This window comes from Teleopsis dalmanni, chromosome 1 (genome assembly GCF_002237135.1).
Source record: "Teleopsis dalmanni isolate 2A chromosome 1, ASM223713v2, whole genome shotgun sequence".
NCBI classification, from domain to species: domain Eukaryota; kingdom Metazoa; phylum Arthropoda; class Insecta; order Diptera; family Diopsidae; genus Teleopsis; species Teleopsis dalmanni.
In genome coordinates, this window is record NC_051846.1 from 14,755,825 (window position 1) to 14,780,575 (window position 24,751).

The 24,751-nt window shown below is 29.8% G+C and overlaps 2 protein-coding genes and 1 long non-coding RNA gene across 3 annotated transcripts; 2 read left to right on the top strand and 1 right to left on the bottom strand.

Moving 5' to 3' along the window:
- Positions 1-9,553: 9,553 nt before the first annotated feature.
- On the bottom strand, positions 9,554-12,722 carry LOC119670859 (AFG3-like protein 2). Its single transcript, XM_038081287.1, has 4 exons — positions 12,286-12,722; positions 11,795-12,228; positions 11,323-11,721; positions 9,554-11,253 (listed from the first exon to the last, which is right to left on the bottom strand). Exons 1-4 carry the CDS (start codon positions 12,370-12,372, stop codon positions 9,762-9,764), a joined length of 2,412 nt encoding a protein of 803 aa, XP_037937215.1. The 5' UTR covers positions 12,373-12,722; the 3' UTR covers positions 9,554-9,761.
- Positions 12,723-15,044: 2,322 nt separating this feature from the next.
- LOC119672216 lies at positions 15,045-18,164 on the top strand. Its single transcript, XR_005251875.1, has 2 exons — positions 15,045-15,126; positions 16,470-18,164. It is a non-coding gene; the product is annotated as an uncharacterized LOC119672216 (long non-coding RNA).
- A 703-nt stretch (positions 18,165-18,867) lies between these two features.
- On the top strand, positions 18,868-24,751 carry LOC119662626 (cold shock domain-containing protein E1). The gene is made up of 12 exons (XM_038072314.1): positions 18,868-19,637; positions 20,951-21,309; positions 21,382-21,561; positions 21,642-21,856; positions 21,947-22,154; positions 22,222-22,431; positions 22,497-22,730; positions 22,802-22,955; positions 23,022-23,191; positions 23,269-24,219; positions 24,315-24,492; positions 24,570-24,751. Exons 1-12 carry the CDS (start codon positions 19,598-19,600, stop codon positions 24,584-24,586), a joined length of 2,916 nt encoding a protein of 971 aa, XP_037928242.1. The 5' UTR covers positions 18,868-19,597; the 3' UTR covers positions 24,587-24,751.

Genomic DNA, 24,751 nt, shown 5'->3' on the forward strand with positions numbered 1-24,751 from the left:
GACAGAGACTTTAAAAGCTTGCATTCTTCGCAGCTCGACTGATATATTTTAAATAGAACTGCAAATATTTTTCTACGTGTGTATGTCGATTTATTAGCCATAAAATTGATATAAAAATTTACTTTAATCAGAAGTTTGTTTATATGTAAACGACGAGAGAAATGTTTAGACTAAACTTGAGATATTAGACGTGAAATTCAATGCTCCCATTTTACTACAAGTAATTAGTTTTCATATATTAAAAATATTATGCCATTATATTAATTTTGAACACGTCTTAAAAAAAATTTGTATCTTAAGTTATTTTATGAGTAAATAAAAATAAGTTAACAATAAAAGAAAATGAAAATTAATTTTTTTACATATTCATATAATGGAATAAATGTATTTTTTCACTGACTAAATTGAATTACTTTGTATTTACTTATATAAATATTTGTTCTTATTTTTATAATGATCAATACTAGAACGAAAAAGTATTGAACTTACATAGGTTAGAATCTTCAACCGGTATTATGGTCGGACCCATTATTATTATTACAGCAATCCCGAAGAAGAAAGTATTGAAGTTATATAGGTTCAATCTATCGTCAACCAAAACCTCAACCGGTATTATGGTCGGACTTAATATTATTATTATAGCAATCCCGAAGAAAAAGTATTGAACTCACATGGGCTACAATCCTCTACGGGTATTATTGTAGGACTTATTATTATTATAATGGCAATCCCGAACAAAAAAGTATTGGAACTTACATAGGCCAAAATCCTCTAGCGGTATCATGTTTGGACTTACCCCATGTTTTCAATCACTTTTAGTACTTGAAAAATGTACGAACATTCGAATACTTAAAACATAATAAACTTAAAAAACTTTAGAGTGTGTGATCTGGTTTATCGATTTGAATCATTTTTTATGTAACGGTTGCACTGACAGTGACGTACGTAACTATAAGGCAAGCGCAAGAAGCATATTAATTTATTTGACAATTTTTTGTAGCAAAATAAAGAATTACATAGCTTTGCAAAAATTTTAAATGATAAAGCGATACTTGAAGTAGTCATAACTTAGACTAGACTAAAATAGACTATTGGTAATTATAATATTTAACAAACACGCTATATCTTTCAAAGGCTTTCAAAACTTCGAGAAATTATTGAAGATGATACAGGGTTTTGAATTTCTAACACATTCCTGAACTGTAACACAGCAGACTGTGCTTGCTAATGAAAGAATTATCACTGAAGAGTGAAGCTATAGGAAAAATAGTATTATGTTGAAAAGAAATGGGAATATCACATCGGTCATATTTAACATTGTTAATTATGTTATTTAACAGTTCATGTCATAACTCACTCATACCGCAATTTTTTTCTATTTCCCAAACTCTAGAAGACACTGAACACTTATATACTACTTTAAATTGATACCGATGCTTTATAGAGACACTTGATGAGGAAATTATATTATCATATGTACACAAAAACATACATATATTAGAGTTTACAGAAAAAAGACTAAAAATATTAAGAAACAACATATATATATTTACATAGATAACTAAAAAAAACTGATCAACTCCATTATACATTAATAAATAGCTCTAGTACTTTTATCAGTAACGAAACCAAATATTGTTCGAAATCCCCATTTAGATACATAACAAGTGGACATACATAAACATTTCAACAAATCGTTATTTAATCAAAATGTCATTAATGAAAAAGTAGTAATTAAATCAAATATTGAAAATTGGTGCCAAACTTAAATAAAATGAATTAAATTTATTCAAATTAAAAATCTGATTAAGGAAAATCCTGGGACACAGCAAAGTACTCGTGTACTTGCTTTTTCTATTATTTTATATTTGCAATAGAATTAATTAAATTAAAATAAATTTCATTCACAGCATATCTGTAAAAATCTTCCAAATAACATTCTCAATAATAAAGGGAATTAATAGAAACTAATACAAAAGTTAATATAGGTGTACATACAAACAACTCTATAGAGTGTTCAGCAAAGAGTCTAGTCTAGTCTAATATTAAATTTTATATATATATAGCAATTATTAAACTTCATGGCCTATATGACCTCATGTTTATCAACTGGGAGGTGCTAGAAAACAGAACAAAATAGCCATCATAGAAGACTACCGGCCACTCTACTACCAAATTTTGCTCAGTACATTATTACCCTCTATATAATTATCTTAAGGAATCCAACTTTTTTAGTGATATCTCATTGTGAGATCCAGAGCGGAAGGTAAAAAAGAACTTACGAAGTAAAACTATATACACACAACTGCTTAGAGATAGATCAATACTTTATCAATGTATGAAAGAACTTGCAATTTTAATCCTGTAGGAACTTCCAGATATGAAAATTTCTAAAATGTTGTCATATTAATTAATGTTGGCATATTAATTAATTAGTATCACAACACCTTCATATCTTAAATAAAAGTTTCTTTAAAAATGATCTACTAAAAATAAAAACTATTCTAAAATAATTATTAATTAATTACGTTGAAATATAGCACTATGAAGTGCAATTACTTCTCATTTTAATAATATCTTAATAGATAAGGTCACATAAAATTTAATAAATTTATTTCACAATAAATGTAGTCCTATATATGAGACGTAGTCATATATTTGATACAACATTATTTTTCCCTTGTATCACTTAAAATTACTTATATTAAACGGGTACTAATACCTGTCCCGCTTATAAGTGACAATCCTCGCAACGAGTACAAATACCTGCCCCGCTCATAGTGTGTTAAATTACTTTCATACCAGCCCATAGACGTAACCATATATAACAACAATGGTAGAATAGCAATAGCATTAACATCAATAGAAGGTAGAAGGAAATTATTGTCGACAATATACCATATTATCTTTAGAAAATTATTTATAAAATTGAAACAAATTTAATAAATGTTAAAAGACTTAAAAAAAATATGTGAAATAGGTTTCTATAACAGTAAAGTATAGAGTTCAATGAAATAGGTTCCAAATATATATGTAATACATCCTGTTTTTCATAGAGAGAAAAGCACAAAATAATGTAGTTAATGGAAAATAATACTGAAAACTAGATTGGAAAAATCATATATTACAATATCAGTACTTAATATCTATTATAATCTTTTTTTTTGTAATTGTTTTATAAATATATAATTACAAACTTTTTTATATACATTTTATTTAGTCATGTCATGCTCGCAATACAAAATCTATTATTTTTAATTTGAAATTAAATTATTGTGAATTAAATTTTCTGCAACTTAATATATAAATAAAGTTCAGTATAAAAAATAATTTTAATAATATCTCTGTTTTTATGCCCTTTTAATAGCTTGTAATAGACTCTTTACTACATTAAGGCATTAGAACGAATGCCTTAATAACCCGGTTGAAAAGATAGGTGTGTTATCATTTTAAAATTCAAGCTGTAAAGTGGGAATTTATTTATATATCCAAAACTTCATTAAAACCAATCTCAAAGAAAAATTTTGGGTATATTTTAAGATATAAAATTATGTATTCCATAATTTTTGTTCCTATAATTTTTCCAATAAAATTAATGATAAAGACACAAATTTTCTTTTATATTTTTTTGTTATGTTCTTATTACCTGATTTCGCAATTATATATAACTTTAATAGTAAAGCCTTTCAGAAAGGATTTATTAAGCAAGTGGTAGTGAAATCAAAGTACATCATAGCAGCAGTTCTAGCTGCAACCATTGATTAACATCGATTTTGTTTTGAACTGAACGTGTGAGAAATTCAAAATACAAATCTAAAGTATCTTAATCACTTAATCAACACAAAATTCGTCTTGACGTCAAGCATTTTATGTATCTTGAATCAAAAAGAGCTAAACTACTGAAAAGCGTCATCAAGAGATAAACTAAAATCAAATTGAAAATCGTCAACATTCTCCAATAACAAATACTTTAATAATAGTTTACATCCCAATGTCTCAATGACTTCACAGGAAGTCGTTCAGATAGATAAGTCATCATCTGGCAAAAATGAAATATGCCTCAAAGATCCAACTAATGGTTTATGAAGTTAGAAGCATCAGAATAACCTAATCGGTCGAAACTGTTCTCAACGTTTAAAAAGACACCGTCCAATGAAAAGATTAACTCTTTAAAATTTCCAAAACTATATTTTTGAGATTTTCTTTTGAAATAATAATATTTTCTTCTTCCCTTGGAAAGAAACATACTAGTACGAATTATATAATTATTCAATTTTTTATTATTATGTGATATCCTAAAAATGCTCAAACTATTGATAAGAGTTGTTATACTTATATATACACAGTATATGTATGATATAGTACATACAGAATGTATAAAGAGTGGCATAGTCAGAATTTCACTAAAGTTCCGCAAACTATTTCAAATTTCCATTTAAAATGATAATCTGGTATATAATATATATAATCTGAATATATACCATATATATACTGTTTCTGTGGAGTAACGGACTCACCAGTTATAGAACAAAGCCTTGTTATATGACAACATAGAACATGTGGTATTACATCGTAAACACATTAAACTGTGCTCTTCATTAGAACCATATACCAATGTTTCCAAAGGAAATATCATAAAAAATTCAGTAGTTAATATTATATAAAAGTAATAATACCGCCATAGTCTTTCAATTCAGTACCAAAAAATTATTATCTAAGTAACTGAAATGTTTTCGTAACTTATGTCTCACACATTTCATTTTAATACGTGTGAAATACATGTAAGTACAATATACAATATCAGTACTTTTGAATTAAAATCAGCTTATATTTTAACAAAACCATGTACATATAAAGCTATGTGATTACTTTGCGAATCAATCTAAAGTTGCTATTAAGCTAGACTCACATAGAAACCTAATAAAGTCATTTTTTGGAAATATCTCACTGCATGTGAACTACGCAATAAGCCTTTTAATTTCACTCTCTCATGTAGGCAGTGCGGAACTTAACAGCTTATACATACATTAAAATAAACATGAATCAAAGTTCCACCTAATGACGTAGAGCACACCTTCTTTTTCTGTGATAAGTAGCTTACATTAAAAGAAGATATACAAATCCGGATGGGGACAATAAATCCCGAAAATTTAGTTGATTATATAGATGATATGGTTAAATATCTTCATAATATAGATAATATAAGTAAGAACGAATTCAGAGAACTGAATTCAGAGAATTCAAAGAACTCAAAGCGAAGAAAATGGACCTAGAATGTAGAAATAGAAACTAGGCCATTAAATAGAGCAGACATCTAACAACAAAAATGCGGTGAAAAAGTAGACTTCTAAACGCTGCGCGTAAATCAGAAGAACATGGTTAAAATGCAAACATAAAATATACCCTCCCCAAAATAATGCGAAAGCAGTTCTGGGGGAGATAAGTCTCTCCAATAAGAGGATGTTTTAGTCTGTTAACTACATATTAATATATTATGGAATCGGGAACACCAATCCGAAGACGGTCTGTTTAGCAGTACATGAAGCATGTCAACTCCTCAAAAAAAAATTACCTACTAACAGAATCAAAAAAAAAAAAAAACAAAAAAAAACACTACGCAAAGCAGTGCTGGTTAACTGCACTAAAAATATAGAATTCAAATTTATATATAAAAACAATTTATAAATATAAAACTTTATAATAATGACGAGGCGTTAATAGAATGTATTGTATTGAAATTTTAATATTTTGGCACTTTTAATTCAAACGGGTAGACCGTTATTGGATAGATCATTTTTGCTCTATGGTAGAGTTATTATAGTTAACAACGTGCAACAAGTGTTTTACTGAAATATCTTAATAGTTTTACATAAATATTTATATTTATATGTACATATTTGCAAATATGTATAGAATTTTGTATCACAAAAACAAACGATTTATGAAAAAAAAAAAAATAGTTTGTATGTGTTAGTTTCTATTATATGGAGTCACTGACTCTTATGTCATATTAAATTATATTGAATAATACATATTGAAGTAAGTTCAGTAATTGAAATAATTGCTATATATTGAAATCATTGCTAATCTATAACAGCCTCGAGTGACTTAATATAATCACATACAATTAATGCACTTAAACTTATTTAAAATGATTTTTTTTTTTTTTGAATGTAGAGATTTACTTCATTTATCTTAAAGTTAACTTATTTGATATTTGCATGGATTGAAATAAAATATTGGAGATCAAATATGAAAGAACAAAGTCAGACAAGAGTTACCCAATGGCAATACATGGAACAATAATTTTACACTACATGGGATTTTAATTATTTAATTTGAAATTACAAAAAAATTTAAATAAATTATACAATATTGAAATTTAAATATTACGAGAATTTAAAAAAATTATTTTTTTCATTTAAATATGAGAAAAAGTTTTTGCGTTGTCTTTCTAGACGGTTTATTTCCCGTTTTGCGAAGCAATTTCTCGCGTGAGTCTTTCATTTGAATTAAGTTGCAATTTCATCAGAACTTGCACCCAAACACCACCCACTTCCAAAACACAATCGCTTATGGGGCAATAAGCTCGCAGCCCTTGCCGCGTGGATAACGGTTGGCATCGGTATCCAGTGCAACGTAAACAATAAAGTAAATAACAATTCCAACAACTACAACAACAACAACAACATCAAACCTAAAGACGTATTCGTAATGCACTAAGCCGTTTCGAGGTGAGGTAACGTCGTGCAGGCCGATTTTTTTTCTATCCGCACACAAAGTAGATAATATGGAGCGTCTTGGAGAGGAGTGTGTGGCAGGCAGACAGGCAAACAGGCAGAACTATTTATTTATTATTGACATATATTTTATATATTATTTTAAATTGAAATTAATATTTACTTTAATTTTTTTATTTCTCCATTTTATTTTAGTTTTGTTACGACGTACTTTTACTTTGCACAGTTGTCAAAATTACAAAATGATTGCAATAAAAAACAATAAAAAACTTATTTAGCGGCTGCTGCACTCCGCGGCACTAACGAATGCACTAATTTTGATTTGTTTTTATGTCGTTGAACGGCTTGACTATCTTTTAACTAAATTATTTCTAGGGTATTGCTTCTATGCAAAAATGCGCTGCGAACGACAAACGCTCGCGATAACCACCGACACAATACTAAAGCTGAAAAACTTAAAAACTGAAAACTGAAGGCATAGCACTGCACAGCACAGCACAGCACGGCACAGTAGAAAACTCTTGGTTTCAAATGCGGCTACGTCGAAAGCAGCACCAACGGACATGTTAGGCCAACATGCTCCGCAGTAGTTAGTCTGCCCTTTCTGTTGGGAATTCACTTGCTTTGATTTCGACTGCAAAATGCAGCTGATAACAAAATAGATTTGTTGTTATTATTTTTTGTTATTGTAAAAAACTGCGCGAATGCAGTCGTGATTTTTGGAAGAGCTTTCCTGAGTTCAACTATTCTCTAAGAGTCAAAGTCAACTTCAAAGAGATAATGTATTATTGACTGTGCAAAAGCTTATAGCTTAAAAACTGCACTACCGACATTGTATTGAGCTTTGTATAGCTTTGTGTAAACAAAAAATATTCAAAAATTTCTATTCTTTTGCCGCCAGATAAGCAGCAGTGATCAAATGCATATTGAATGCATTTATTTATTTAAGCAGAAATGTATAAATTTCTGTTAATATCATAAAAACAATACATACATATATATACGAGTATAGCATCAAGAAATGATGGTTTACTTTGGAAAAAGCTAAAAAAAAATTTAAGAGCGATTTGCGACATCTTATAGTATTTATTATTTTTCTAATTTATTATATTTATTATTTTTAATTCGTAGCCTAAGAACTGCACTACCGGCATTGTATTGAGCATTGTATAGTGACTTTGTACAAACAGACTTTGTACAATTTATTAGACTTTTTATTATAAGTTACAATTTTGTTTATAAATATTTTTTTATTTTTATTCGAATAAAATTTAGCCAAAGAAGACATAGAATTTTAAAACAAAGAAACATGAATTCGTTGCAGTGGCAGATAACTTTCCGCTGTACTGAAATAGCCATTTTTTGACGAATTGATTCCACATTCTTCGCAATAAGCCTCAAGATATAAAAACACAAAAACTAAATCAATCCTGAAAATAATTATTAGATGGTAATAATTATCCCATCTTTATCTAAAATTTAGATAATTTAATAGATATTTCGTCCTTACAGAAAAACAGCCTTATAATCTGATAACCTGTCAAAAAAGTGCAACATTTCTCCTATTAAAAGTAAATGACTTCCTCCACAAATGGTAACAATAAATCGCTTTGGTCACGATGTAGAATTAACGTGACCTGTAGAATAACACTCCGTATCTGATTAGGAGTAGAAGACTTTCCCCACAGGTGGTAACAATAGATCCTTTAGGTCACGATCTAGAATAATTTAGCCCACCGCAATAAAAAAACACAATACAATACAAATCACAATCAAAGACTTAGAATAATTAAAGTACACTTATTAATAAAGTGATAATAATCATATATATGTACAAGATATAAACAAGATATAATAAGTACTCCAAGCGAATAAATCACCCATTTTTTTCTCTGTAGATGGAAAACATGAAAAGCAAGTGTGAGAATTGAACCCACTAAAACCTTCTCTCAGGAAAGCAAAATAGACTTAAGCTGAAATTTCATTCCAGTAATTAAGGGAAAGGCAAATATTAGGAAGACAGTTTTCAGACAACAAAAATGTCTAAGCCAAAATTGGAAACAAGTGAGTAGAGGAAGGAAGGATGTTGTTGCTAATTAGTAATTACTGACCAAAAAAGAACTCTGTAGGTGATTATTGAAAACATCATTATAAAGATGTCAAGATAACAAGCCAGGAATTGTTAAAAGTTGGACATTGTTAAAGGAACGCAACAGAAATGATCATGTTAAGAAAATACTAAATTCATATGTTGGACGAAAATGCTAAAAAAGGGAACGTAGAAGGTCTAACTACGTGCAAAGGAATTTTGCATAAACTAAAGTTGAATTTTCATAAATTATTATTATTATTCATTCATCTTTTGAACATCATTTTAATAGTAAAACCATATGAGAATATTAATTGAATACCATTCCACTTTGAAACTACTTGACGCACATATAATTTAAAATATTAAAATTATTTAATCTTCATCAGTATTCAAATAGTTTCAAATATTTAATAAAAACTTATTAATTATTATTTAGAATTATTCAAATACTAACAGCGCTAAAAGTTACCATCAGATATTAGAACTCAATACACATCCACTATAATGGGAGCTATAGTAGTGTCAAAATGAGAGAAGGTAACTACTGAGACATTACTGGAATAGAAAATGACTTCAGATAAAATTCAAATCGTGTAAATTAACTCAGAAAACACCACTGCTCATTAGTTCATCAATTGTACCAAAATAGATTACATACATTTTTATTTTTATTATCAAATTAAAGGTAACAACTGAATCATAAAAAAATTGAAACATGAAACTTTGTAAACAAATTTTAATTTTTATTACAACTGCAAAATTTCGTTTGAAGTGTCGAACGTACTTATACATAAATCGTTTATGTACAATTAAACGCAGATAATTAAATTTAAGGCTAGAACTATGTACCATGTAGTCTCAACAAAAAAAAAACACTAGTTATGACTTACATAACAGATATAGTGTGATTGAGTTTAAAGGTTCGCATCTTACGCCACAGGTTTTGGTATAGACTTTGGTGGGGGTGTTGGGTCCGACGGACATGTTGGTTGTTCGTTATCTTTTGATTTGTTCCAACTCTTTAAGCCTTCTGGTAATTCTGTATCTTCTTCTAATGACCCCGTGCCCTCTACGAATTCTTCATATGTTGACTTCTCTTTGAAAGGTCTCGGGCCGAGCAGTTCAATCATATCATCACGGCTTAAAATTTCATTTTTAAGCAAACGTTCCGCTACTTTAGCAACATCATCTTTATGCTTTTGTAGAAGCTCTGTCGTTCGTATGTGTGCTTTTTTTATTAATGTACGCACCTCTGAATCAATCAATTGTGCTGTATCTTCAGAGTAAGGTTTTGTGAACATGGGATCGCCAGATTGTCCTGGGTCAAAACTGACTTGACCTACTTTTTCGTTCATACCAAACCGTACAATTTGCGCATATGCACTGTCTGTAATTTTCTTCAAATCATCTTGCGCACCAGTTGTAATGCGATTAAAGAAAAGCTCTTCGGCCACGCGTCCACCAAGTGTCATGCACATGCGATCAAACAACTGCTCCTTAGAAAGTAAATACTGATCTTTAGGCAAGTACTGCGCGTAACCCAATCCCTTACCACGTGGGATTATTGATACCTTTAACAATGGATCCGCATGCTCTAAAAACCAACCAGCAACAGCATGCCCAGCTTCATGATGTGCAACGGTATTCTTTTCCTCAGGTGCCAACACATTTGTTTTCTTTTCCATACCTGCAATGACACGTTCTATAGCTTGTTCGAAATGTTTCAATACAATGGAATTGTGTGAGTCACGCGCTGCTATAAGTGCAGCTTCATTGCATACATTAGCGATATCAGCACCAGTAAAACCAGGTGTGAGTGCTGCCATTTTGCGTGACAATTCCGCTTTGTTCACATCAGTTTTCAATGGCTCTAAATGTACTTTGAAAATACTCGAGCGACCTTTGATATCGGGAGCAGGCACAAAAATTTGTCTATCAAATCGACCAGGTCGAAGTAAAGCTTTATCCAGTATATCTACACGATTTGTAGCTGCCAGCACTACTACATTTGTTGTGGTATTAAACCCATCCATCTCAACCAACAACTGATTAAGTGTATTTTCTTGTTCAGAATGACCACCAAACGATTTTCCGCCACGTTTTCTACCAACAGCATCTATTTCATCAATAAACAATATGCAAGGTGCATGTTTTCGTGCCATCGCAAACATATCCCGCACTCGAGAAGGACCAACACCAACAAACATTTCCAAGAATTCAGAACCAGAAACGGTTATAAAAGGTACATTTGCTTCACCAGCTGTTGCTTTAGCTAACATTGTTTTTCCTGTACCAGGTGGTCCAGTAAGCATTGCGCCTTTCGGAATTTTCGCACCTAAGTCAATATATTGCTGTGGATTTTTTAAGAAGTTTACAAACTCCATGATTTCAATTTTTGCCTCTTCGCAACCAGCTACATCTCTAAAATGTCATAAATATACATTAACTGTAGAACGAAACTAAAATATCAAAACCACAATGTTAACTTACTTGAAGCGTACACCAATTTCATTAGAATTAATCAGTTTAGCTGTTGAGTTCATTACGCCACCAAACAAACCGCCACCCTTGCGACCACGACCACCGGACATCATATCCGCTGATCGACGCATCATATACACCAAAAATCCAATAATTAATAAGGTCGGTAGTAACCCGGATAAGCTAGAAGCTTCGACTTCGGTTCGATAAATAACAGGCACAAAATTGACACTCTCTATACCCTGGTCTACTTGTGCATTTTCCAAATTCCTCTCAAAAGAATCTACACTACCTATGTTGAACCACAGCACACCTGATGATTCCTGCGAATTGCCTGGCTGTAATCGTACTCGTACCCATTTTTTATTAACGACTTCAAGTTTCTCAACAATGCCCTTGTTCAGATAACTTTAATCAAATCAATTCACAAAAAAAAGTAATTATAAAAATAATCAAATAAAATTTAATTTTATATATTTACCCATTAACAAATTCTTTCCAAGAAACTTCTTTGTAACCCATTTCAAAGAAAGTCAAGCTACCTATCAAAACAGCAGCACCAATTGCACCTAAGATTAACCATCTCTCCTTATCTCCCCCACCAGCGTCACCAGATGGCCGCCCTGACCCTCCGCCTCCTGTACCTTTAGACTTTGGATTAGTGAACATTCCGAAATTCCAATCGCTTTTATTTTCTGCTGGAGGTTTTTGTGGACTCGATTTTCCAACTTCACTCGCCTTTTCACCAGCTTTTTCTGCAGCTTTCTTACCAGCGGCAGCACCTTTTTTACCTGCTTCAAAATATTTCTCGAATCCTTTAGGAGGTTTATTGCAGAACAGCTGCACACGCTCTATAATATACTTCAGAAACGGCAAATCTATGACTATCGTATTTTCAGTCTTTCGAAATGACACCTAGTAAACGTCAAACAGTGTTTATTATGTGACACACAGCATACAAGTAATTATTACCTCTTTTGCTAACATCTTAGTTGACATATAACTTCGTCGCAAGCAGCCATTTAGCAGTTTGGCCGTACTAAGAAGGCGGTATGCCATTTTTGACTAGTTCGGCCGGTAGATTACTTAACACCCAATTAATCAGAGCAGTGTGCTCTTTTTATTTTTAAAAACTATTATATAAAATATATTATACAACGGTTATTACATAAAAATCGACTTCCTTTAACCCGGCGCTAATATTGATGTTTTCTTATTTTTAACAAATTTGGATGGTGAAATCTGAAAACTCTGCCATGAGTGACGAACAGCTGACTTGACATATCTGTAGGTACACTGTAAAAATATTAAGAAGCAGGTAAAAGCTGTTGCCGCATCTATGTCACACAGAATGAATTTTTTCGTGACTTAACACATTTTGAAAAAGAAATACATGTTTTTAAAAATAAATTTACATCATTTTGAAAACCCAAATGTCAAAAATTAGTATAAAAATTTTATTATTTGGTATGGCAGTGAGTATTTTATTGATTTATGATTTGCTAATGAAAAATCCAGTCAATTGACAATCGTATAGGGTTTACATTTGTGATATTAGACATTAGACATTAAATTAAGATAATTGACTTAGATATGAAAAAAACTGTCCTGAACTAAGAACTGTTTCATATATGGTTAATATATTAATATAAAAATGGAGCGCTTTGTAACAACTTTTGAGTAGAGTAAATTATTTTTGTTAATCCACATATACAGTTCCTATAAATTAGACGATCCATATCTATATAACGTAAAGACATCATGTGCTGCCATAGTTTCTTGGTCTACCATAAATGGTGAGTTAAGGTTGATATTAATTCGGAATTTTTTACATTAGGTGTTTAAAAATATTAGTTAATAATATTAGTTAGTTTAGGTCATTTAAATTCATATGTGGAGTAAAAAAAAACATTTATAGTTTTACCACTGTACATATTTAAATTTTACTGAGGTTCAATGTATATTGCGAAGCTTGCGATAAAACGGACAGATGTCTATATCTATAAAATAGCATAAAAATGATTACTGGCAATGTGGATTTTAACAGAAGACAATATATTTTAGATTAATATATAGTTAATAATATAGTTATGTGAGTTTCAACAGAAGACATTACTGCGGTTGATAAGCATTCATAGATAGCTAAACGATATATATATATATTTCATAAAGTAAATCTGAAAAATGTTTGTGTTTTGCAAAAGAAGTAGCACTCTAATGTTTATCTGAAAATGTTTTTCTAATTTTATTCATGAAACAGTCTTAAATGACATTTTAAATTTAATAATAAATTTTGATGAGCAATTTTATATTTCATACATCAAAACAGCAAATCAAAAGATAATCAAAAATACTGTTAAATGCTTATTAAATCGTATAACTGACTGTAAAAGCTATATAAAAAGTTTGCAATATAAACCGAATTTAATCGGCCCCGGTGCTAAATAAAATGTAAAAGTTATTGTTAGTGCTTTGTATACCTACAGGCAACATTTGCAATTGACGGAATAAAGCAGCTGTTTCAATCTATCAAATTTTAAACAAGTTCTTCTCGGAATATTTTTTAAAATATAAGAAAATACGAGTCCTATTTCATTTTTTCCTTATTTGGAGCAAACAATCAATATTTTTTATAAAAAATTTGACAAACGTGCAAACTACTACAATGGCAATCGTCAATTATATAAATCAAATGTTTGTAAATAAGAACTCAAATAGAAAGGAGTATGTAAATAACACATCAAAGTTCAATTAGCTAAGAACGAACATGCAACATTTAAATATGTTTGTTCTTTGTGTATTATAAATGTGGGCCCTTATAGGAAAACCTAAATTTGAAGCATATATTCTTGACTTTTGAAATAATTGTTTTATATGCTTTTACGTACTTTAAAAGAATTTACCATATATTGTTATAATTAGAATATATAACTCTTTAAGAGTGCGATCGTAGAAAAATGTATATAAGTAGCGTACACAGTTTTAATTATATTTTATATACAACATAATAATATATATGTGGAATATATGTTTATATATTCAACATAATGAAAATATGATGAAAAACTATTTGTTCCTTTCCACAACTTATCATATATGGTCAACCATATATGTACATGCCGATAAAAAAATTTCGAATAATATATTATATACATACACATTGTATAGATATATGATATATATATATATACAATTTTTATGAAATTTGTATGTATGTTGTTATTGCTTATACTATGTTTACATTACGAACTTTGCTGGCTGGAATCGACTTTAAGCGCAAAATCAGCAACCAATGTTGATTTTGCCACACAAAATAGGCACAACAAACTTCGAACTTTGAGTGAAAGTTGACTTCATTTAATACCTTTTCCTGAAAACAGTGCTAAATTTGTGGCGTTATCGATAAGTTTTTGGAATGAAAATGGCGATATGACATTTCGTTTTGTTTATAGTTTTTCTTGTTTACATTTGTATTGACGTGTGCTTATAAGAAATATGTAAGTAAATTTTTTGTTATGTAAAATATATGAAAATTATTAGGTTTTTATTATATTTATATATACATATTTTTAATCCAATTCAATTCACAATTTAATTCAATTTATTTACATGAAAATATTATATAAATTAAATAATAATAATAATATAATATGAAATTTAAAACATCTCTTGACAATATACTCAAAATTGCATTCTTGTAAAAAAAACTTCCAAAACACTTAAAAACTACTTTTTAAAAGCAACCCTGCATTAAATGTATTCGGTAAATTGATATGCGAAATGCAATATGGCGTCGTCAGTGTTGTGCTGTGGGTACGTATAAAATGTGTAAAATTTTTTTAGTTTAACTAAAATGCCCGCAAATTGCATCAATTGGCAAAAAAAATATGAAAAATTAATAAATTAATGTATTAAACTGCAGTAGATACTATAATAATACATTAAATAACTTGTTTTGTGCGTTTTAACGATTTGCGAAACTAATTGTTAATCTACTGTTTGCCTGCCATCGTTAGAAAAAATTTTCACTACAATCGTCGGCGCAGCGTCAAAATTTTTTTTGGCAAATATTTGAAATTCAGCAATTGCTATGAAATGTTTATATTAGTAAATACATTATTTGCATAAAATTTTTGCGAGAAATATATGTATATAAAAGTGGTAAATATGTATACGACCGGTTACCGCTACCGTTGTCTTGCTGCAAGTTTTAGATTAGGTGCTGGGAGGGGCGCTGCATTAAAAAATCAATAATGCAGTAGTGGGTATAGAAATCGTGTGCAACGGATTTTGTTGTTGCCTGAAGCATTTAATGGCAGAGGAGTGCAAAGAATATATGTGCAAAATTTTTAAGGATTTACATTTTAAGTTTTAATTTTTCTTTTGTTCAAATAGGGGAAATGCTGTATTATGCAAACAAATTTGTGATGTTTTTGTTTTTATAAAAATAAAGTTTCACTAATCGAACTGTTGAGATATTACTGAATTTTTTTAAATTTTTTTTTTGTTAATTATTTTTGTTTCTATTAATTGTGCTATTGCAGTATTGAGTTTGTGCCAAATTTTTGGAAACTGTGTTGTTAGGTGTTTACTGCTAGTTTTATTTTTTTCTTTTTAGATTTGTTTTTAAAATAATCTATATGTTGCATTTCTTAAGATTTGGTGCATTCATTTTAAAAGATTGTGCGGCAAAAGCTTGGTACTTTCACTTTAAGTGTGCTGACTTTCTCCATCTTGTTGCCTTTAGTTTTATACAAACTAAATGTTAAAGAAAATTTTGTTATATACATATATATTTCAGTTGAATAATATTAAAAACCGCTTTTCATTATAAATAAAATGAAGAAAATTCAGATATTTTTTTTTGTTTTGTTTTACTAAAAATAAAATTCGTGTCATGCACTTTTTTTAAATATTTTCTAGCCCATATCAATTTTGCGAAACCTTATCCTGTCGATATATTATTGTAGGCAAACTTATACATTTGAAATGTATGTAGACTATTATAATAATAATATTTATATTAAATTTATTCATAAAATAAAATTTTATAATTATGCAAATATTAAAGTAATAATATAATATTTTTTTTGCTTAACAATAAATATATTATATATAAATAATAAAAATAACCATTTTTGATTTTTTTTTTTTAGCTTTTGTAACTAAAACTCCGTTTTGACATCACACTACTTTCATCATAATCTGATAACACCATCGAAAACGAATAAAAAATCAAAAGTTGAAAAATTTAATAATAACCAATACCTTAAGCTCAAAACAGGCATTGCAGGAGGAAGTTGCGGAGGAGATATTCTACTCCAATTTTTTTATTTAAATTTTGAATTATAAAAATTTTCAATTCCAAAGATCAAATAATCAACAGAAAAAAGAAAAAAGAAAAAAGTGCGAAATATTAAAATAATAAAGTGAGAAGAAAAATAAAACTATTTAAATTTAATAAGGCTGCTCCTTACGGATATTAGCGTGAGCTTGCCGTTCGGTTGTAGAAACAAAACAATAGTCAATCAAGCAAAGCTTTTGACGAAAGTCCTAAAAAAGTTGTGAAAACAAAACAGAGATATACGTTGAAATTCTACGTAAAACCCCCCATATCTTTAAAATACTCATTACGGATAGAACATCAACATCAACAACAACAACAACAACAACAACAACAAACCAACGTCAGCCAGCTTTAGCATTTACAGCTTGCAATACTAGGCATAGCCTGATAAATATTGATTGAAGAAAACTGATTGATCATAGTTAGCAGCTCTCCAGCTCTTCAGCTAAGGACATCAATAACGACAACAACAACAACAAAGAAAAAGAAAAGAATTTTAACACAAACGCTAGAAACAAACATAAAAGACTAAAAGTAGTTGCAACAATTGCAACTGCAGCAATTTCACCAGTAAAAAGCCAGTCCATTCTACAGCACAACATTTTTACAAAAACAAAAACAAAAATAACAAAAATTTAAGTGAATTTTTTTAATAATTCTTTAGGAGCTCGAATAAGTCCCCAAAATTCCTCAATTTTTTATTTAACGGAAACCAAAAGCAACATTTGGATCTTACTTATATTTTTATATTTATTTAACCAAATCATAAAAATCTCCCCGCCCACTGTCGTTGTTATTAGAAAATCAAGAAAACATAAACAACAGCTATAACTGCAAAACTGCAAAAACTCAACACAGCAACACAAACAAACAACTGAAAAGTAAAGTTTTAAAGTACAAAACAAATAAAAAACTAATATAAAATATATATTAAAAGCAAGAAATTTAAAAAGAAACCAAAAAACAAAAAAAAAAAAAACAAAAAATTATATAAATAAACGCAACATAAACATTATTATAATTCATATATCTTTATTATTAAGATTTGTACTATAATGAATAAATAATTTTAAAATAAGTGTTATAAATACTACACAGCAAAAGTAGCTAGGAGCTAGCGATTTTCGCTGTCCCCTTAAAGGAGTTGATCTTACTCTGGATCAGTTCTCACCTCACAAGAACAATATCAACGAAGGAGCAGGAGTGTGAAATAAAAACAAACATAAACAAAACTAACGGAAACAATAACTTAATAAATTTATTAGTTTAATAATATACATGTAATACTATTAAAAACTATATATAACTGAGTAAAAAAAAAAACAAAACAAAAAAAAAGAATTTAATTAATTTTACATGAACACACAAATGCATTGTAAACAACAGTTTTATTAGAAAAATTACTAAGCCAACATTAAACGTTTATTAATTTAAATAAATAAAAATTAAAAAAATATTTAAAAGTATTTAGTATTTGCCTGTAAGAAACGAGAGTGGAAAAGAGTTAGTTTAGTAGGACGGGACGGGACCTCTTATTAACACGGAACGAAGACAGACCTATGATGAATGTGTATGTTCTCTCTTTAAGTGTACCTATAGTGTGAATGCATAAAGTTTAAAAGAAAAAGAAAAAAAAACAAACAAAAAAAAAACTTAAAAATTCAAAGAAATATTTAACATCTCTGTGATAATTATTATAAATTTATTAATTATTAATAAAAAAAATCTGAAAGAAAAGAATATATGTGAATTAAAAAAGAAACAAATAAGCAAAATAAACACTGAAAACAATTAATTTTAAGTTAAAAACAAAAGAAGAAAAATAAAAAGAAAAAAAGCAAATTAACTTTAAAGCAAATGCAAATGAAGATAATGAAACATTGAAACAAATTCGTGATATCTTAAAGGACTTCGATACATATACTATAGTATATTATATATTACATTATATTATATTATATAAGAGTAAATAAGCTTATAAGTAATACTAAGCAACAAAACAAAATTAAAACCATAGGTTATACGTAAACAAAAAAAAAACAAAACAAAACAAAAATTAAAAAATAAAAGACTTTGCTATCTTCACTATAATAAAACAAAAAAAAATTAATTATAAGTAACTTCATTTCAACTAAATTTAATACTTCTAAAATAAAAACAAAAACAAAAAAATTACAATTTTAAAAATACAATATACCTATATATTTTATAACTTATTAAATTAATATAAAAAATAAGATTACGAAATAAAAAGCCAACACGTCTGGAAAAATTGAGAAAAGGCGTTAATACAATTGCCACACTAATTTATACTATATTTTATTAGCTGTTATTTTTCTTTTAATTTGTTTAAATTTTTTTTTTTGAACGAAATTCAAATCAAAAAAAAAAAACCCCAAAAAGTGTATTCGCAACCTCTTCTACGTGGTTGTGGTTTAATTCCAAAGATAAAAAAGACGCGAAAGTGTTTAATAATCACAAAAACATAAAAAAAAACAAATAAATGTAAAATAGTACGTAATACTTCTAACACTTGTGCCACAAACATTCTCTAAACTACTCATTACGATAAAATAAAACAGAAAAAGACTCCTCTTTGATTTTGTTAAAAAGAGCAAACCCTCAACTCAAAACCGTACTCGTTAAACGCGGAACAGACGATAGTTTAAACATTCGGGAATCCCTGAACGCATCCAATAACCAATGTGAAGTTTTTTCCATATCTCAAAATTTGTCTGCATTAAATAGCTAATTACCACAGGATAGAGTACTTCTATTCCCTCAGAGATTAACAGTTGAACTTGCATTTAGTACACAAACTTCTACTGGATTCGCTACATAATTATTTAAAAGATTCTTTAAGTGCTAACTTGAACACAAAAACCACACAGTTCTTGAAATATTCTTAAAACTTCTATAACAACAACACTTCAATCCATGATGAATACTCAGTCAAAGGGCTATCGTGCAGGTGAAGGTAAGTCAAATTATTTATATGCATCTATAGTACAGTTGAATTATATGTAATGATTCCTTCATATATACCGGCAAACTCTAATTTTTCTTACCTTTGTTCTATTCTAATGGCTTTGTTGATGTTGTGAAACATGTCGTTTACATATATGTTCCTTAAGATTGCTTTTTTTTATACCAAAACTAATTCATTTGCTGCTTACAAGCTTTTAAAATATGATAAGCATTTTTAACTGCTTTCTCATTAATTAATGCCCATAGAGAATGTTGAAAATACTGCGTGCTAGTCTCTTTTTTTCTGTGGTCAGCCTTTGTTCCAGAGATTGAAAAGTTAATTATTGATTTGACATCCGTCTTGACCAACTGTCTTTATAAGATATAGCAAAATTTGTGATTCTAGCATACATTAACTCTGTCATCTAAGCCTCATTTTTTTAAACCATCATAACACATTCTAACCCAACTCTAGCTTTAAAATTTACTTTGTATAATATTGTATATATATATCTCTCTCAGTTTGTATTGAGTTAATATGCATATATGTTATTAAATTTCTCAAAACAAATAATACAAATATTCTTAAATTTCAAATTGAAAAGAATATACGATATATGAAAGGCGTTAAGCAATGTATTGTACTGCAAATTAGCACTACTGTCTCACAAAAACTTACACTATAAATTCGTATATAGTCTATATTTGACACACATAGGTATTTAAGAAAATGAGATAATATTTGACATTTTATGTATACAACAACAATTGCGAACGGGATTCTTTTAAAATACATGTAAAAATATTTTACATTTGTTTTACTGACTGATATTTTTGTTGTCCCTACTTAGATTCCAGAAACCTTTGGGTCTACGTCCCGGGGCTCTTCGTCTTTTCAGACAATCAAGTGTTGCTCATCACTCTCAAAAAGAACCCAGAAAGCAAACTTCCCATATGGTTACAATAGCAAAAACCTGTAATGTTATACATATTTAAGAATATTGCATTTTACTATATTCATATCGAAAATGTTAATTTAATATTCCAAAATTTAAATTTCATATTTTTTTTAAAAAATAAAAAATAAAAAAAGAAAAAAACATTGTCGAGATGTTTATTAAAATTTTTCAAAATTCCTTTCTTTCAACATCTATCTATGTGTCCTTAGTTCGGTTCCTCAAATTTAATGTTCTCAATTTTGGTTGTAACTATGTGACTAAAATAACTAGTTATCTAAATTATTTATATTCGCTACATCCACCAATAAGAAAGGTGTATGTGTGATGCGTCTAAAAGTGACTATATGTCTCAAATTTTTTTTAGAAATTTATGATAATATGCCCTGTGACGGCTTTTTCAACATGAATGCTATGCGGAATTTGAGCATTCCAACAACTTTCCCGCCCATTAGCACCTTTACCTTGGATTCAACTCTTGGCGGACCGCCACAGTCTCAGGGACCTACTCTACAACAACATCCTAATATTGGCATTTTTGATTCCAATGACGTTCCTGATGTTATACAAAACCCGGCAACAATTGGAGTTTTCCAGTCGAATAGCGTACTTAGCAATGGAGCTGGAAATTCTTCATCCGTATATAATTCGCAATCGAATTCTTCTTCGGTTAATAACGATCCAAGCCAAGCAACTCGTGAGACTGGAATTATTGAAAAACTCTTGGTATGAACTTTAGTAGTGACACACAATAATTGTTGATATAATTACTTATACTTTATATTTAATATTATTTAGCATTCTTATGGATTTATTCAATGCTGTGAACGTCAGGCTCGTTTATTCTTTCATTTCTCGCAATTTAGTGGAAACATAGATCATTTAAAAATTGGTGATCCTGTTGAGTTTGAGATGACTTATGATCGTCGTACAGGAAAACCAATTGCTAGTCAGGTCTCAAAAATTGCACCGGAAGTAGTAAGTTTGTTAATTACTAATTAATTCTTGCATTAATGCATTTAGGTATTAAGAATTAACGATTATTTCTTTAATAAAAGGTTTTGTCTGAAGAGCGTGTTACCGGTACTGTTACTACTGAGTTACGTACTGATTGTGCAAATAATTTGTTAATATCTAGCGAAACTACTGGCAGAATTAGTTATGAGAATCGTGGCGAGTGTTTCTTTTTACCGTATACCAAAGACGATGTAGAGGGAAATGTTAATTTACGTGCGGGCGATAAAGTAAGCTTTCAGATTGCAACTAACCAAAGGTAAATAAAGATCTTTAAAAAATATTCTATTAGATTTGTAAAAGATTTTTTCATGACTCATTTAAATAATATGATTTTATTCAATTACAGAGGAAACCTAGGTGCTTGCCATATACGTTTGGAAAATCCCGCTCAACCTGTTAAATATCGAGGTGTTGTATGTTCCATGAAAGAATCCTTCGGTTTTATTGAACGTGCAGATGTTGTTAAAGAGATATTCTTTCATTTTTCTGAAGCTGAAGGAAATGTTGAATTGCGTCCAGGAGACGATGTTGAGTTTACTATACAGACACGCAATGTTAGTGAAAAACTATATATATATATACACCAACAACAGTTACTTAAGTTTTGAATTTCAATTTTAGGGTCGAGAATATGCTTGCAATATAACTCGTTTGCCTCCAGGCTCAGTTATTTTTGAAGATGTCGATTCAACAATTTATAAAGGCCAGGTATTAAAACCTTTAGATAGGAATAATCCTACACGCCAAACCAATGATCCTTTACCTGGACGCATACGATACAGAGCTCCTGATTATTCTGAAGTTGAGGTACCATTTGGAGACAAAGACCAGGTAAGCAGACACATCATCATGCTAAAAAATATTTGATTGTTAAGATTTACCTTACCGTTTTATAGAAGGGAGATTTTACGCTTCGTCATGGCGATTGGGTACAGTTTTTATTAGCTACTGATCGTCGAGATCAGTTGCAGAGGGCTACATCAATTTCTTTGCTTGATGAAACATTTAAAGTATCTGGAGAAAAGCGTGAACAAGGTGTAGTAGCTTCAATTAAGGAAGGTTTTGGATTTTTACGTTGCGTTGAACGTAATGTGCGTTTATTTTTCCACTTTACTGAAGTGTTGGATACAGTAAGTAAAGATAACAATACTTTCAAACAAACTATGTTCTTTTTCTGACATGCGTATAAATATTTATATAGACCCGGGAAATTGCAGCCAATGATGAGGTAGAATTTACTGTAATTCAGGAACCCGGAGTTACATACAACAATTCACGCTTGCATGCTATACGTATCAAGCATTTGCCACCAAACACTGTGCAATTTGAAACTTTAATGGCTAGCAATATAGAAGGTAATTATCAAAGTTAACAATTATGTTTATTAAAGCTAAAACTATACATCCATATTGTTTTATTAGGATACGTTACACGAGAGGCTCCTAAAAGTCCTGTCAAATCACAGGATCGCGTAGAAGGCGGGGTTATTACTTACGATCATGGGGAAAGCAAAAAGACTATTATGTATTTTCTTAAAGACTGTGAAAAACCACCAAGAATTGGAGATCGTGTACGATTCGACATATACTTGGTAATTAAATACTTCATATTTTATTATTTAGTAAATTTTATTAGAAACCTTCTAATATTAATTTTATAAAATTTTAGGTAAAACGAAACAAAGAATTAATTGCTGTAAACGTACAGCAAGTGCATCAAATGCAACAACAGATGCAACAGCAGCAGCATCAACAGCAACAACAGCAGCACTTGGTCAACAGTACAACGAACATGCAACACATGCAAAATCAAAATAACGAGCAAATGATCATGTCCAATGGACTGGGAAATAATGGCATGATTATGCCAGAGAGGCAAAACGGTTATATGCAAATGTCTAATACTCAAATAATTTCTACTCCAAAAATCGAAGATTATAAAATGGACAATAATAATTTGTCAACCAATGAAACTGGGCAAACTTATCGTGGTTTTATAGCAGTGATTAAAGAAAACTTTGGTTTTATTGAAACTCTAACCCATGATGAAGAAGTATTTTTCCATTTTAGTAATTTTGTTGGCAATCCTAATTGGTTGGAACTCGGTCAGGAAGTGGAATATACACTTTCACCAACCGGCAACACTTCTGTGAGTGGTAATTGCTTACCAGCAGAAAATGTGCGAACATTGCCAAAGGGCTCAATACCTCAGCCAATTGTTTACGACGGTGTGCATAATGGCGTGGTTGCACGACCATTGCGTTGTATTAATCCCGATCAACAGGAATACGCTGGTTTAATTGAGATATTTGACGATTCAAAGGCAACAGTTATATCCAAGCATGAATTTGGCATAACTAGTTTAGTTAATAAACGTGATTTGTTACAAAAAGGTGATTTGGTTACATTCAAAATAGATGAAACTGGTCGCGCTGCCGAAGTCACTGCCGTACGTCAAAAAAATCGCGCTACTGTTGATTCGATTAAAGGGCAATTCGGTTTTCTAAATTTTGAAGTTGAGGATGGTAAAAAATTGTTCTTCCATATGTCGGAGGTACAAGGTAGCGCTGTAGCTCTACATCCAGGAGACACAGTCGAATTTTCTGTTGTCACAAATCAGGTACGTTTATATACATACATAAATATGTATACTATAAATATGTATAGTTAAAATAATAAGCAAATTTAATTTTTGAATTTGAATATATTTTTTAGCGAAATGGAAAGTCATCTGCTTGCAATGTGGTTAAAATAAATGATCGTCCCGATCGTTTGATCTCACGACTAAAACTCAACGCTGATGATAGTGTACCACGCTTGATTATTATACGCTCACCTAAAGGCCCGCAAGTAAAAGGCTTTTTGCCACAAGCTCGTTTTACACGCATTCCAGGTTTGTTTATAGCAATAAAACAAATTATAAATAAATATATTAATTGTGTATTATTTTTACTTTTTACTTATTTACAGGAATATTGGTGGAGTAAATTGAATGAATATAAATGCAATTATTAATCAAATAAATTAGATTCACTGATGGAAAAATTCGCATCTTAAAACTTATTAAAGTATTTATTATTAAAATAGTTATTACATATGAGAACGTGAAAATAAAAATTGTTGCTGCTGCGAAGTTTCAATTTTACTCTAAA